The sequence below is a fragment of the Rhododendron vialii genome, chromosome 1a, assembly GCF_030253575.1.
Source record: "Rhododendron vialii isolate Sample 1 chromosome 1a, ASM3025357v1".
Taxonomy (NCBI): domain Eukaryota; kingdom Viridiplantae; phylum Streptophyta; class Magnoliopsida; order Ericales; family Ericaceae; genus Rhododendron; species Rhododendron vialii.
The window spans coordinates 36452228-36469430 of NC_080557.1; the positions used below are offsets into that span (position 1 = coordinate 36452228).

General features: G+C 38.8%; 1 protein-coding gene and 1 long non-coding RNA gene across 2 annotated transcripts; both read right to left on the minus strand.

Moving 5' to 3' along the window:
* Positions 1-625: 625 nt before the first annotated feature.
* LOC131331194 (uncharacterized) lies at positions 626-8150 on the minus strand. The gene is made up of 16 exons (XM_058365075.1): positions 8147-8150; positions 7882-7949; positions 6289-6303; positions 4661-4743; positions 3975-4142; positions 3868-3928; positions 3645-3776; positions 2889-3533; positions 2627-2797; positions 2142-2538; positions 1697-1928; positions 1528-1621; positions 1285-1392; positions 1087-1185; positions 847-981; positions 626-739 (listed from the first exon to the last, which is right to left on the minus strand). Exons 1-16 carry the CDS (start codon positions 8148-8150, stop codon positions 626-628), a joined length of 2526 nt encoding a protein of 841 aa, XP_058221058.1.
* A 170-nt stretch (positions 8151-8320) lies between these two features.
* Positions 8321-9756, minus strand: LOC131326218 (uncharacterized). The gene is made up of 2 exons (XR_009199936.1): positions 9315-9756; positions 8321-8581 (listed from the first exon to the last, which is right to left on the minus strand). It is a non-coding gene; the product is annotated as an uncharacterized LOC131326218 (long non-coding RNA).
* Between the last annotated feature and the right edge of the window lie 7447 nt (positions 9757-17203).

Here is a 17203-nt window from a genome sequence, read left to right on the forward strand (position 1 = left end):
AGCACTAACCTGTTGAAAGTATGTAAGAGCAGTACATACATATGATACACCACTAAAATCCCTTTTTCCAAAATTGAAGCCCAAAAAACATATTCTGCATATATTTTTGAAGTCTTCATTTGGTTCTTCATTTGGTCGGCAAATATAATAAATTGACAACCGCAAAAATTTGGAATACCGTGCATTAGTTGGCCCGTTTCAGTGGTAATGCATCTTCGTCACTTCAGCGATGTTGTCTAAACAACATCTCCCAAAACCATTCAATTTCAATTCACTTCACTAATTTTTGAAGAACCACATCTCGCAACTGGTTATGCGGGCTTAACAGCAACCGTACTAGCAGCCTCTTGCGCACATCAATAGCATCAGCTCCCACATGATCCTATAATGCAACCACATGTATGAGTTTCTGGTGCTCGTAACATTATATGCATAGGTAAGGTGAAGCAAGTATTTGGGCAAACGTTTCTTACCTCAAGTTCCCGTGTATTCATCCGGCCCCCCGTCCAGTGCTCCATGAACTTTAAAGTATAAAATCCCCAATCGTGCCTGCATCCACACAAATGCAGTTCATAAACATGCATGCATTATGTCGGCATTAGAGTAGCTTTGTATAAGTAACCACTCACGTGTTCGATTGCTGTGGGACTTCTGGTTCATGGACATGCCAGTCATTCCATGGGGTATGTAGTTGTTGCCTTGACCGAGTCCGACTCAATACGTTGAACAACATCCTTACCTACTCACTCAAACAAAACAGGTACATTACACATGCAAAGCTTGACAGAAAAATGACCATGCGAAAAGGAAAATAACATTCAACAAACATGATTGGCCTGTGCTTACCACTGTAGCATTAGCTACCTTCTTATCGGTAGTTTGTAATACCATTGAGTCAAGAACTTCAATCCGCTTATCCACCAAGTTGACAACAACACAATACCAATGTTCAATATCATTCAGCAACACCGGTAGAAACAGCTGCATAAACCCACAAGGATTTGCAAATAAGTATTATCGGGACCCAAGCATGGAGGACAACTACATCAGAATGATAGTTTGACAAATGTAGACTGTAAAACTTGCCAGATTGCACATTGCCACATCGTATCCCAACATGTTTGCATCCACTGGATCTTCAATGACCTTCTGATCTTGTACTTTATCGAAATTCAACAAATTGTTCTACAACAGGAACGAATGGAACAAAAATATGAATTACCACCAATATAAAAATGTAGCCGAATGAGTAAGGAAAGTGAAAATACACATATGCTAAATTACCACAAATGAACTTGAAAACATGTGTCGTGTTGGACGAGGGACCCCGTCTTTGATTGGGGCCTTTGCCTTTTCTTGTTTCATCAACCATTCGGTCATCGTTGTCATCACCTGAAAAACCATTCCAAGAAACACAAAATGGGACATGAATGTAAGTGAAGTAATGAAGACTGAATATGTAAGGAACACTTGCACTTAATAATTAATGCAATTGTAGATAAATTTATGCAATGTACTATAACTTACCATAGTGGACATATGACCCCTTGGTTTGAATACTTCGTGTAACATATCATGCGATAAATGGATCTTCCCGCCGTCCATTTTCACAACATAGTCCCTGCAAGTACCAACTTATTTAATTATTGAAAATCACAGGAGAGTAGTTTTAGAATGTAGGATTAAGTAGTCATACTCTTCTCCTGTTTTGTTTGGTGGTTGCATAACATACGCCCACACTTGACTTTCTTGTTTTGTGAGCTTTGATAGTTTGACCTCCGGTGGAGCCACGTACGGCGTTCTTGTCGCTTTACTTGGTTTGAAAGTCCTCGTACCCCGTTTCGTAGATGGTCGGGTTACGGACTTACTTTTCTGAACACGTGTACATGGCCTTTTGTTCAATGGCGGAGTCAATGCGACTTCTTGTTCTTTTTCAACCTCTTCATCTCCTTCTCCTTCTCCATCTCTTTGTCCTTCATCATCATCATCATCATCATCTTCTTCTTCTTCTTCTTCTTCTTCTTCTCCTTCCTCCTCCTCCTCCTCCTCCTCCTCCTCCTCCTCCTCGTCCTCGTCCTCCTCCTCATCCTCTTCCTCGTCCTCCTCCTCCTCGTCTTCTTCTTGTGCACCTTGTTTTTCACCTTCGTTTTCCACCACAGTTTCTTCTTCTAGCTCCACATGTTGCGCATTTTGTACAACATCCACTTGGAAAGCCTCCGGAGAGTACAATGGCATTTCCCGGGCAAATAAAAGGCCACTCATGCGGCTGCCATCCATGTCCTCCACGTCTACCCCATGCCTAACCTTCTTCGGATTGACAGTGGAGGTTGAAGGAAAATCCTCCACGTCCATATGTACATCACCCATCTCAACATCATCTTCATTTCGATTCTTTCTCTTCGTGGAGGGCTTCCTTTTTGACGGACTTGGTGTGCATGTTTTGGGAACATCACCCATCAATGCGCTTTCCAAGGCATCAAGATGTTGCATTTGGTTGAGGAAATTTTTCTTCAAATCATGATACGCAGCAATTGTGCACTGCACATAAGGTTAAGGAGTAATGTTATAAATATAAATGACATAAGAGGTACAATTGTATATCGGCGACGAAGTGAAGTTTCCTCACCGGATGCCGATAAGAAGCCTTAGGGAATTGCTCAGCAATTGGATCAACCAACTCCAACGTCTCATCCTTTGCAATACGTTCTTTTATTAACTTTGTCGTCCATGACTGAATAAGGGGTTCACCTTCACTCCCAACCTTCATACCCATTGGGTGTTTGTCAAAATATATCAGCTGCAACAAAAAAATATTATGAGTCAGAATAGATTACAAACGAAATTTATAGCAAACAATTGACAAAAGTTTAACATGTTGATGTACTTACCATTAGAAGTAACACACAACCAGCAACGCCAAGAGAATCCTTCTTACCACCACCAACCTTGCCACATCTCTTCTTGTACTTCGCAATTTCATTCACCAACCAATCAAGCACAAATTCTGCCCATGCATATGTAGGAGTTTGCAATATATTGTGCACTGCCGGGTAAAATTTTGTGGCAGCCACATCCTTCGTGGTTGGACACAAGAAACAAGAAAGCACAAACAGCACGTACGACGTTTGGAACTTCACATCAGCTTTCTTTTTATTGAATACTTGTTGCATCATCGCAAATGTGACTCCTCTCTTCAACGGTTTATTGTTTTTCCCAAACATCTTTGTAATGTGTTCAAAGTGGGGGTCTTGAGTGTCCGTCGGAACTGGTATCGTTCCACAAAATAGCCCTAGCGCCCTTCGAACATCATCAGGCGTGATTGTATAAACCCTGACCCTCCCAAACTCCAAGCTCTTGGTGACAGGGTTGAAATGCTTAACTAACCGACTTATAAAATCACGGTTCAACATTGTACACTTCAATTGAAGCATTGAACCAAAACCCACTCTTTGAACAGCATCTTGTTGGGCTTTGGTCAATGCCTCATTTACTTTGACCAACTTCAACGGCGAGCACCGACTGCGAAATACCGGCTACACATATAAAGGATTTACGATTTAATACAACGATTTAATATAACCCATCATTGTTACACACATGATATGTTAACATAACGATTAACTATACCAAAAACGACAACATACCGAAGCATTTTTCTTTTTTTCCTTCGGAATTTGCTTTTTAATGCGGGATTTTCTTTCATTGGTCTTGTCCACAAATGGGGCTCTTTCCGCATCAGACATCTGCTTCCATATTTCCGCAGCTACTTTGGTATGCTGGATAGTGGAGACAAAATTTTGTGTTCATACAAACATGCACTACAGTTTACCAAATAACCATACAAACTACAACCGCATTAACTCTAACCTGTCCAATTAAAAACCTTGGACTCTTATTCGCAGCTTTCGCTTCTTTAAGATAACCTTTACTGTAGTTGGAAATTTTTAAAAAGGCATTACAACACAACCAAATACCTGTCGCTAGTAAACACATTAACAAAGTAACTATATTCGTTGTAAAATACGTACAGGAAAAGCAAATAAGGATTGGTGTGGGTACGTCCCTCTGCTGCCTTTGACCCTTCAACTCCTGCCTTTGTTGCTTTTTCAACTTGCAATCGCTTCTTTCCTGTTGTTGTCATCCTTCATACAGCACAAAAATAACAAAACTTTAATTATTGAAACTATTATGAGCAAAAAGGATTAAGTACTCAAGCTGCTACTTCGTTTTGAGTTCTTAGGTTGTTGTAAAGGAGCTACCTACCTATCAACAACAAAAGAAACAGTCATGTGAGCTCCATATCATATCTCCTTCTATTGACCCTTTGCTTGCCAAAACAAAAATCTTGCCTTTAGGTGGCAAATGTCATCTAATTCACAAACTGTTTCAGCATCCATGTATAGACAAGAAAGGAACTCAACTGATCCATCATCACTCATCACCATGTGGGTCTAACAAGACAAGCGAAAATTGAATATTGACTAGCAAAAGTTTATTATCTTATGCAACAATATCATTGTTTCTCTTTTAAAGAATAAATTGAGCTTTTAGCTTGCTGAATACATAATAAATCTTACAAGTACCCGAACCCACTGAATATTGCAAAACAGTGTAAACCACAGAGATAAACTAGGATTTTAGTGATGAGAGATTTTTGTACTTTGGATCACCATTGTTTGCATAAACAGTTTGTTTCTGTGCTCTGCTCTCCTCAGTTTTATGGGAGAAGAGTACCCGAACACACTGAATATTGCAAAACAGTGTGTCGATAATGATATTAATGGTTTACCATCCTCATGATATATATAGAGAGAGAGACATTTATCCAATCTACCTAACTCAATTTTCACCACAACATTTGACAGGCAAAATGGTCTGAGCAATTTTCCAGTCTATTGATGAACAAGCAGAACCTTTGTCCCAAAATCTTACATGCAAACTTAAATGCATCATAATATAAGAACAGTGTAGACCTAACCCTTTGGCACATTTTCTGCTCTTCTCTGTGCATACTTCTCTGAAGTAATTCATGCATTCTTTGCTTGTTTTGTAAATTCAATGTGCATAGTAGACTTGGATTTGCTTTAATCATGGATTTTCAGAGGGCATTACCAAGACAAAGGACAATTATGAGTTTTACAAAGTAATGGTCTTTACTTCATCTTTTCCTTCACATCTACTATTAAAATTAAAAGTTATCCTTGCATTTGACCTCATATTGTTTTTGTGAGGTCGGTTTCAGTGATTCTGTGCTTCTAGATAATTCTAATCGTGATTGTTTATATTTCTGGGTTGGATAGTAATTGTTTGCCTACGTGCACCTGATCTGTTGATATAACCTCCCCCGGCTAAAAATGGAGAGTAACTATTACTATTCAACCTCCTTGTGTTATCAATTTTAACACAATTTTTGTGGGGCTAATCTACAAGGATCTTTGCGCATAATTCAATTAAGGCCTCCGCGAGAGGACCAGGATTAATCCCTAGGGATTATTGAGGTGTACGTAAGCTGGTCCAGACCCCTGAAATCTTATTTATTAATGAAATCGATGGTTCTAGGGTTTGGTGAAATACCCCTTCGATCGATAATCTACAATGGTTCTAGGGTTTCTTTGCAGAACAAGAGGGGAGAGGGATTGGTGAAATCGATGTTTGTCAGAGCGTTAATGAAATCGTCGAAGGAGGAGTCAGGGTGCGAATGGCACCAGTACTGAAATCAATTGAATTTTTTGGGAGGGGATGTGCGATTTTGGGCGCAGAAGAAAGGCGCTTCCAAAATTTTTGTGTCATGTTGATAACTTATATGAATTAATATGCTGCTTATAAGTTACATTTACAGACAATTCGAGCACTAAAAATAAATTTTAGACTACATTTACAAGAAAGTGAGTAAAATCACTAAATTATAACCCACCATTTTTAGAGGTATAACCGAGTATATTCATTGCTATAAATCTAACACCAACTATGTGGGGTACTGGATTTGGTGGGCGAGGTATCCCTTTATGAAATAGCCATGTGATAAATTTAACAGTGGTAAACAAGAAATTAATTAATTATTCATTCTGTTTCGAGCCTGTAACTAGGAGTTAAATCAATTCCCTTTTTTAATTGATCAAAACAATGTGGCCTTTTGCACAAAGTCAACGTAGCTATTCCTCAAGACAAAAACAGGTAACATTCACGATTTGCACAATCGAGAAATAATGAACTTTTGGGTCTTAACTGCGAGAGCATCCACCTATAGAGCTGTTAAAAGAAACAAAGAATGAACTTTTGGAAACTCACTGCGAGAGCATCCACCTATACCAAAGAATAAAAATAGCAAAGAATGAACTTTTGAAAACTCACTGCGATAATCCACCTATACCAAAGAATAAAATAATACACGCAAAACAGTATTTCTACAGTAAGCTATGGTTCCCTTGTTGTGAATTTGCATTCTGCGGATAGCTAAATGGATCTCCGAATGGATTAGAAGGACCTGGGTATTGAATCTGCTGCTTGGGATATTGAGGTAAATATAGAGGCTGCGGCGTCGTCATCATGTTTTGTATAGTAAGCTATGGTTCCCGATCCAACTTTAATATACAATCAACCACTCAACCTCCTACTTTCTCTAGGTGTCAACAAACTTTTTCCCAAGTGTGCTAGCCTACTACCCTAAGGCTCGGTAGACCATTCAAATAGTTAAACGCACCTAGGAACATTTGTGTCTCACTCAAATGATTCTAAGGGCAAAGAATGCCCAATGCATATAGTGTTTCTACCTCGAACACTTAGGAGTGTACCAAATCACCCGTAATATCCACATACGACATAACCTCCAAAATCGGTATGGATTCTAACAACCAACCTACCGTACTTTAACTATAACTTCTTATAGGTTTAGAGTTTGATTATAAGACTACCACCATTAGAAAGTAGATTTTCCATACATCAACTTCAATATATAATATGCACCAAACGGATTCCGGATGATAAAGTTATGATCGTCAGAAGTTTTAAAATTAAGCAGATTATTCATTCCCTATCAGTAGGACACAACCTCCTACCGGTAAAATACCAAAATTTCTCAAACATAGACACTACTGGACAGCATTTCTACCGGTAGGGCCAAAACTCCTACCGGTAGGACTTGTGTTTCAGCGTACGATTTCTAGTTTCGACAGATTTCTCCCAACAACAAATACGGACGTTTAAACAATCTTAAACACATCAAACCAACTCATAAACATATAAAGGAGGAGAGAAATCCCTAAATGTCAAATTGGCAAAGTTAATCATCCACATTCAACTATATCCAATTAAACAACGTGAATTTAAGGACGGGAACGAGTAAATTTGATTGAAAAATCATAACTCTTTCATCTTAAAACCCAACAATATTGGAACCAACGCCAAAAGTTGCACGACTACAAGTCCTACTCTCTCGGTAACAATTCCAGGTTCAGAAACGAGAGGAGATTAACCCAACAATCAAAGGAAAAACAGATTCGCAACCATTTTCGCCCTAGTCGACCAACCCTGCTTTAGAAATTCACCAAAAATTGTATACTTAACCAGATCACTTGATTCCAACGCCAATCCCTTCTTAACTTAAATATGCAGCTCCTGTAAAAGACCCAAATCCACCCAAAATGTTCATCATGCCCAGAAAATTAAAAGAAGACAGCCACACACAGATTCGCGCTTCCAGAAAACAGCCGGTATTTAAAAATTCATAACTAATTGTGTGATTATCGGTTTTTCATGATCTTGGTACCGAAATCTTCGTATTGAAACGTACTTTAACTGTTATGAAGACACCAAAAATTGATTCCTGGCAGAAGGGCTCCCAAAAGACAGATTTCCAAAACCCACGAAATTTTCAGCATATACCAGATTCATTCGAGACTCAAAATAAATGATCAAACTAGTATCTTTACGTACCTTGGAGTCTCCGCAATCTAAAAAAAGACTCATACCAATTATGACTAACTTCAAAACCAAGCCAAACACTAGTTACATTCTTCACGCCATGAAATAAACTAAATATAAAGACCAAGACGAAAACACAATCAGCACTTCCGAAAGATGTCATCATGCACCTTGTTGCACGAGCATAACCCCAAACGTACGAGTAGCCTCTTTCGCATATCAGTACCCATTTTATCCTCTAACATAAGTACATGTATAAGTCTCTTACACCAATTTGTGTTGTACATAAGTACATGTGTAAGTCGCTTGTTTCCTCTTTTCATCCTTTATTTCCACACTCCCATACAACAGTTGAAAGGTTCCATAGTCAGCAGTGTGTCACTTTGAAAAGTAATAAGTGTTGACCTTATAGAAGACAGATTTGAGCTCAGATGAGCAGTCACTCAATGTTCTAATATGTATGGGTAGATAATGGTGCCCTGGAGCTGATATTTTTGGTAAAGAGTGTACCATAAATCATCCTCGATATTTAGTCAACCAAACTGAAATAAGGCATTCCTGAAACTAATTACCACTGAATGGAGAGACAGTTGAACAACTTCTCACTTCAGTATTTGATTCTTTCATGGTTAAACAACACAATGCCGGTACATTCAGCGACCTGAAAATACACCTACAGTGATTCCTTTCATTAAAATCCTAGGACAGTAAATCAAACCCTAGCGACTTTAGCTCAAGTGCTCAACTCATATTGTGCCCATTTCGTATCAGTTTGTTACCTAAACAAGCAAAGTCCATATTGGAAGCCATTTAAATATTTTAGCCCCGATGGTTTCATTATTTGAACCAAAAGTGTATGCAGCTCGCACAAGCATTTCATCAAACACGTTTCTTGCAACGTGCCGGCGTGGCATTCGACATAACCAAGAGTGACAGACAGACATAACCCATGTTGTTCCCAATCACTGGGGGTATGGGTGGGAGAGGATTGGAGACAAACTTAACCTTTGGCAATATGCACAAAGTAATTGTTCTAATAACTTCAACCAACACGATTGAGGTGTGTTCTTCACCCTATGTATGTGTGTGTGATTCAATCGCACCAATGGAAAAACGCCCAAAATTCATCAAGTTACGAACCCCGACAGTCGATTGAACAACTAAATTACACATGGCAAGAACATCAACACAAAGAGGTAAATTCCAATAACTACATATAAAAATAAAAACGCCAAAAATGTGCTTGAATTGTCGATACATGTGATATACAGCACTTGATTGAGTACGGGACCTAGGGTTTTCGTTCCTTTTCGTTGCAGTTCCGTACGAGATCGAGAGAGCTCGAACTGACTTGGTCTGATGAGAGAGAGAGAGATAGAGAGAGCTATGCATACCAGGAAGGGGAATCGATTCAACTAACCTGATGAACTAGGGATGGCAATGTTGGAAGTGTGGACGATTGAAGGCAGCGTCTCTGGGGTAGAGGATTCAAACAGATGCGAAGGAGGGAGTTGGGGAACAAGGTTGCTCTCGAAGGAGGGAGTAGGCAGCAGTCTTCAGAGTGTGGGGAGCACAGAGGAGAGAATGGCAGGAGTAAAACCCTAGAGAGGGGAGGATGTGGTTCGGCTGTGGAGAATGAGAAGAAAAAGAGAGAAGGAAAACGGAAAGGGATTGATATATTGAACGGTATCGTCTTAACAAAGGGCAAAATTGTCCAATTTCATCATGTTTATTAACCCATACCATGTATTGGTGATATTGTTTGCAGGTGCCATGTCTTGGTAATTTGAAGACTTGACACCATGAAAGTGGTGATTATTTCCAGTCCACACAACCTGCCGGTAATTCTCCCAAAGGATTTGGTTCTAAAATTATAGAGTGCTTCTCTGGCATGCATTTGGAGCTCTTCGTGTCACTCATTTGTGGAAGACCCACCACAAAGGAGCTATGTAGACCGATCTCCATCTCACCAATAGGAAGTAAATGCAATACAATTTTTTTTTCCTTGATAACGAGCAGTTCTATTTTATCGATCTAGTCTAGAGAGCGGGATTGGGGTGTGAACCCGCATAGATGTTGTGGGACACAAGATTGCTAACTATGGGCTCACTACTAATTGTATGTACCTCAAAAAATGTGTGGTGGAGAAGGGTATTGAGACATCACATTGCAGCGGCCCAAGGCCATTGAATAATATAATCAATATTTTACACATATTGATGTGAAGTTGCTTTCATGCATCTCTCCTAATGAACGTGACGTTACTAGATTTTTTTTTTTTAATGAATGTGACAATATTTCATTGGTGTTTGGAAAATAACGACTCATCCGATGACTAATATTAAGAATATACTTTTCTTTTTAAAAAAAATAGCTTTTTTTTTTTTGAAAAAAATAGTTAATATTGACTTTTATTAACTCAATAAGAAGCCGAAGTTAGAAGTTTATTGGTTTAACTCTCCTGTTATTAATATTCCATCTGCTGCTCATATTCCCATCTTCCATTCCTTTTCCCTTGAAACCAGAGGAAGTTAAAAGGGTGCCGTGATGGTTTCGCGCTTCGCGCTCTCTTTCGCTCTCACTCTCGTCTTATCCGGTATCATGTCCGGAATGTCAATGGCGAAGGGGTGGTGAATGTGCAGGCCACGGAGGAGGAGGTGGCTGAGCCCGTGGCGGAATACGTCTCTAATCTATCGAGTAAATTTGCCCAAGAGAGAGGCATTTTCACAGTTGTTGTGGGTGCAGGTAGTGTAATACACCCTCAGGTAACAAACTACTCCCACTACAATAGCTTATGTTAACCGGATGTTCGGGTCAGCTTGCGTACACCTCGACTATTTTTCGATGTCCTAAAGTTAATGACTAATTACTATAATTATTACGTACTATTATCATCGGAAGTTTTCCAAGCGCAACATGAACTATTCGTGCGAATAGTTTATTTATTCCCTGAGTGAATCTGGACCGTCCATTATAACAATGGACGGGTAGCGATCGGTTGTGTAAAGAGTTTTGCACAACCATTGTGTGTGTAGCATTTTGGGTGAAAAATCAACTACCAAGAAAAATATATTGATGAAATATCTAACTGGATTTTTTCACCCTAGTGATAGTCGTGATTGGTTTCACAATTCGACAATTAGAAATATACAGATTGGGTAAATTGGTCCCGGTAAGGGCTCTTCTTGAGTTCACTTTGATAATGACAATCGTTCAGATTTTAGTACTTGCCAAGAACTATAATTGTATTTCAAGAAAAAATATCGAAGAAATTTCAATCAATTTCAGACTACTTTTATTTTGACTTAATGAATTATATGGATTTGCTAAGTGCGTTATTGTCCCACATGCATTAATTTATCGCATGTGTTTCGAAATCGTTTTAATCAAAATCTAACGGACACCATTCTATTACTGGATTGAGAGAAGATCTCTTGGTTTCTTTTTCAGAACTAGATTTTTTCCTGTTCTTAATTTGAATCTATGGAGACATTTCAAATTTGGGCAAATCTGAACCATTGTTTATCTCGATGTACAGTCATCTCAAATTATGATTCAGATTTAGACTGTTTCTTTTTGTCTAAATTAAGGGCCGGAGAGAATCCGATCCCTTCTTTTTCAATACTTTTGCGTGTGTTACCAAGAACGAAGGAATAGTAATGGAAGTTGCAAAATTTCTATGAAATTGGATGAAGAGCCGTACAGTAAATCAGTAGATTGGTCGAAATGGCAGGTGTTTTGGGTGGATGAGAGAATGGTTCCACTGACTGATAAAGAAAGCAATTACAAACTTGCCTACGATGGTTTTCTCTCCAAAGTAAGTAAAACAGTTGTTTGATACTTTTTGTATTTTGTTTTTAGGGAGTATTTTTTTTTTTTTGGGTCATAATTTTGTAATGCTGAACGAGTTCAACTTCCTTGCTCAAAATTTAATTAATCGGATATCGGTAACTACATAGTGAAATAAAACTTAAGAATCATGGTGATGGTTTGTTTCTTTCATAACAAATGTACTACGACCAATGAATTATCCACGTGTGATGAAGTTAGATTTTCTTTAGGTTTAGGCTATTTTACTTGTCCAGCTCTTTAATGTGAAGTGAACAATTCAAATCAATTTTTTGGGCTATCAAAATGACACCCGTTATGAACAGGCTCAACAGACTTGGGTACAACCATACTTAATCATACCAAATAGTCCACATACCAAATAGTCCACTTTTTGTAAAATTGGTGCTGTTTGGTTGCATTGACTTCACCAAGACTAACACTGCAGTCGTAGTATTATTTCCCTTCATCCTTGAGAATTCCAGCATTAAGACTGTGGCCAGGAATTCAACAATAGTTCAATCAAACGCGTGAAGTACGATAACAGTTGTCGAAACTTCTGTTGGGACTCTGAATGTGATTTTTTGAGATCGGATTCAATTGATTGGAATCTTCTTTCTGTTTTTCTAGTTTGATTATCTTCTCTAAGGCAGGGGTGGATCTGATGTAGGCACAAGAGAGTCACATGACCCTCCCGATCTGTTTTATAATTGTAACGCCCCGATTTTCGAACACGTTAATTAAATCATTTATAATTGATTTTATAATCCATAAAACTGATTTAAGAAATGAAATTTTATCAAACAAAGTTTAGCAGTAGAAATCTCGAATACCAAATTCAAAACTACTTAACTGTCTTACAACCCAACAAAATGAAACAGAGTTTGACAAATGTGATAACACTTTCGAAATTCAAATAACAATACTTTAAATTAACATAGCTTCTAACAGTAAGGTGTAGATACCCTATTTTGGACTTCTCAGATTAGTTTACTTACAGTATTTGATTCCCCGATGATGAATAAGATCAAGAATACCCTGAGAATGTTAGTATATTTGAGTTTTGAGCATTTAAAACCCTTTAAACCTGAGCCAAAAAGCCTCAGTAAAACCCTACTTGCATATGCTAGTGTACAACTGGCGTACGCTGGTCCAATTGCCACGTGTCAGTCATTGGTCAGTTTTGACCATTGACCGGGGCGGGGCAGATTGGATTCGCATACGCAGGTTATTCACCTGCGTACGCTGGTCAAAGCTACTCCCATCACCTTTATTCAGCCATAATCACAGGACTTTTAGGGCATCCCAGCACCTTGTTTATTCTTCTGAAGTTGACCTCATGGCAAGGGGATGTTCCCCCTCTCACACATAACCTCCATCACATTTCCTCCCTTATTTAATGAGAGGGAGGCTTGCACTCCAACCCAACCAGCCCTCAAACCAGTTGGTTACACCCCTCCTTCCCTCTATATCTCCTATAAATACCCCCCATTGTATCCCATGCAAAGGGTTACAAGTTTGGTTACCAATTTGCTAAGTGTTAAGAATCCTACTCCCTTTTGTTCATCTCTTTCTTGCAAAAGAAAGGTAAGGTGTTAACAAATCAACTCAACTTCCATACTTCCGCTACATTCCTATACACTCTCCATTCATCCTTCAAGCCCCTATTCAAGCTCAAACATCTTTTAAACTCAAAATCAAAGGTATAACACCTTGGTAATACTCTTTGTTTTGATCCCTGAGGGGGGCTGGCAGGGTTAAGACTGGTAATTAATACCAGTCTTGACCTTAAAGCTGGCAAGGTTTCAAAACCATTGGTGGTTAGAACTGATGCACGCCAGTCATCAGTATGCATACGCCAGTAATGGCAGTACATGTAGAACTGACGTGGGGATCAGTGTCTAGCTGTTTTATGTCTTTCTGTTCATATTCATCACTATGAAGCATGTTAAAAATCAGTTTATTGCTTTTCTTTGTTAAAACTGTTAGCTGTATTTCTATACTCATACCTGCTGTTATGGAATACTTTTGGAGCCTTTCTGAACATGTCTCAAAACCCAGAAAGTGCAAAGCCAAGCACTGGTCAAATGGCTTAAACTGGCGTACCGCAGTGGTTTACCTGCGTATGCCAGTCCAACCCTAACCAGTGGCTGACCCATGTATGGCAACTAGGCCTTGCCTCTGTTTTGTCCCCCACACTGTTTAGAGGGTGTTCTATTCTTTTGTTATCCTCTGAGCTCTTTCAAACTGCTTAGAACTGTATATTATCTGTAATATAGACTTCTTGGTTTGCCCTGAGTGTGCACTGGTCATTTCTAGAATCTAGAGGGTTGGAAATAAGAACTGTGGGCTTAGGCTTACTGGCGTACGCGAGTTTGTAAGTGGTGTATGCAGGTTAAAACAACATGCAGTGACTTGATCAGTGCATATTATTTTCTTCTTGCGCACGTCACTCCAGAACAACGTCATCCGATTTGTTTAAACTCTCACAGGAGTCTGTTTTTATCATATGCTAATTGTTTCAATAAAGTGAGCATACCATTTTGTCACATCCTGCCAATATGTTACAATTTTAATCCCATTTAACTGTTCTCCCGCTCTAACTGGCTAAAAATCGATTAATGAGAGAGAATAATAAACGTTTTACAAATGTCCGAGTAGAGACCGATCTCCAGATTGGGCGAGAGGGGTGCCTTAAAACCATTCCCCTCTCGTAACCTGGCTCCCGAACCTCAGATATGAAGGTAATGACGGACCAGTCTACGCCTTTTTCAAAATCAAACAACGTGAAAAAAATGTTTCAAGTTCAGTTCCTTGGGTGGTATACCACAAAATTCAAGTGGCGACTCTGAATTGAGCGTTTCGCCGTGCTTTTCCAAAAGGGCGCACCCTATTTTATACAAATTTTAGGGGCGTGTGCCCACATAAGGCAACCAAGGCTCAACAAACTCCCCTTCCTCAGCTGGGAGGTCCTTACTCTGGTACGGATCATCTTGCAGCGGATTATGTCCTTCGGTCTCTTAATTACCTGGCATAAAACGCCAGCCCAACGACACTATAATGAGTTTTGAAACTTAGTAGATAATCTTAACCCTACTAACCCCTTACCTTACAATAAGCAGATCAACAATATAATAATTCATAATACACAAAAGATAGAGATTAACAGCACATCGTCCTTTTCTTTACTATCCATTGACTTACTTAAAATCTAAGGATTATCTCCACAAGATCCTTTCTTCTCACATCCGCTAACTACAACCGTCTCCTGGGTCCACCATTTCTTTTGCTTATCCTGTACCAGGGTCCTAGGTGAGCGCACCTAAGTTATGTACAAAGCATGTTCTCACTTAAGACCATAACAGGAGGATCAAGTTCTCCCATGACATATTATACATTAGGGTCAGACATCTAATACCCCACGCTAACTATAACCGTCTTATGGACCCATTTTCTTCCCCAAAGAGAAACTTTCCATAATGTATCCTACATTAATGTCTCACTAACTATAACCATCTCATAGGACTCATTCCTTTCCTCGAAGAGAAACTTCCCATGACGTATCATACGTTAGTGTCACAACATATCTCATCACCGGGCCCCACAAGTAACCCTTTTCAACACATGGCCCCATTGGTTACCCTTTTTCAACATAGGGCCTCAATGGTTACCATTGCCATACCCATGGCTCAAATCACAATCCACAATTTCACATCTCAACACTTTATTAATTACCAGTTTTTCATTACTTAACATCGTTTACGTGAATCACTATTCGTAACCATCCAATGAATCTAGGTCCATTCTAACACGTACAATATGATACAATCAATAACAACTCAATTTATAACATGATATATTTTAATGAGATAAAAAGTACATATCAAATAATATTGTGCAAGTAAACACATAATATTTTAATTATGATTAGGCCGATACCTTTAAAATTTTATTGGTTATCTCTAAAGAAATTATATATCCTCATGTTCTTTTATAATTAAAATTCTTAAAATCATTATAACTAAGATAATATTATCACATTTATAAATGGATTAAATCTATTATTTGTGACTTGTAAATATTATACTAATATTAGCAAGGATAATATTATCATAACATATTTATCATTTTCAATTGCTAACATTACACCCTAGCAGTAATATAAAGAAAATGTTATTGAGCCGAAACTGGTGCCGATTGTAACTTAATGTATTTCTTTAGGCCAAAATAGTACACTAGAGTAATTAGGAGGGCCAAAGTGTGATTTTAACAAGAGAGATTTGAAACCCAGTTCGTTGGTTTCACTGGTCACGGCCGAGAAAACTAGAGGAATAACCATTCCGGCCACGCAACGTCGAAATCAATTTCTTTTATACTTGTTTACATCCGTTTTTAGCACCCAGTCCTGGGCTAGCGCTGGAAGGCCAGTTCATTATTATTTGATTAGATTTGGCCAAAAATAGAGATGTATTGGGTTAAAATTAATGGGCCAAGACAATATTTATTGTGCCCGAATAATTTTAATTTAATTTAGCCACGGGCTTAGTGTTTCTGGGCCTATTTATAAAAGAAAGAATAGAAAGGCCCATAGGAAGTTGATAATGTCTCTGGAAACATTTTTGTGAGTTAAACATATAAATAGGCCATTTAATTTATTTAAATGGCCCATTACCCGAGAGACCCATGAAAAGTGGAAGGTGGGTAAGTGCTTGTTGACTTGCAAAAAGACATTTGACTAAGTCAAGTGACTAGTGGTTTTTGATAACCCACGGAAATAGCAAATGGAGGTGGCCCACTATCTTTGTAACTGCCCATGAACAAGAGTAAACACATGGGTAATTCTCTGATAACTACCCATGTCCCCATGATCCCATGAAGTGGAAGTTGCAAAGGACACATGGCGCCACAAGAGGAGGACAACAAAGCCTTTGCATGCAGAAAAATCGAAGACCCTTGGCCTATAAATGCAAGTTCACAAGATGAAAAAAGGGTTCACATACCAATCAAGTTCAACGCTTAAACCAAAGCCTTCTCAGCGAAGCAATTATCTCATTTCTCTCTCATTTCTATCTCTCTTGTACCCCCAACTTTATTATTACGACATAATAAAGTTATTCTACGTTATTACTTCTTTTCCTACACGGTTAGGAAATTATTAAGTCCTCGCTCGTAGACGCAAAACCACGAATCAACACTGCAATCGAGCCCTTAGGTTTGCAACACGATCGCTCTTACAGATTTGAAGTCAGAAAAGGGGCACTCAGTCCTTTACATTGGACGCGACAAGTCCTGGCATGCCCGCTCAGTCCTTGAGCCATTTCGGAGCCGAAACAATACAGAAACAAAAAAATCAATATGTAATCACATAATATACTTAGGAGGGAGTAGGGGAGCGATTATTCTACCTTTAATCCAAACAAAACGATCAGCGGTGGAGTCCAGTGAGTTTTCGTTT

Excerpts from the sequence above, each read along its gene's own strand:
- LOC131331194 (XM_058365075.1), bottom strand. Across the intron at positions 3,929-3,974 it reads AATGTGTTTACTAGCGACAG|TAAAGGTTATCTTAAAGAAG; the intron begins GTATTTGGTTGT and ends TTCCAACTACAG. Across the intron at positions 2,798-2,888 it reads GTTGTGTGTTACTTCTAATG|CTGATATATTTTGACAAACA; the intron begins GTAAGTACATCA and ends TTTTTGTTGCAG.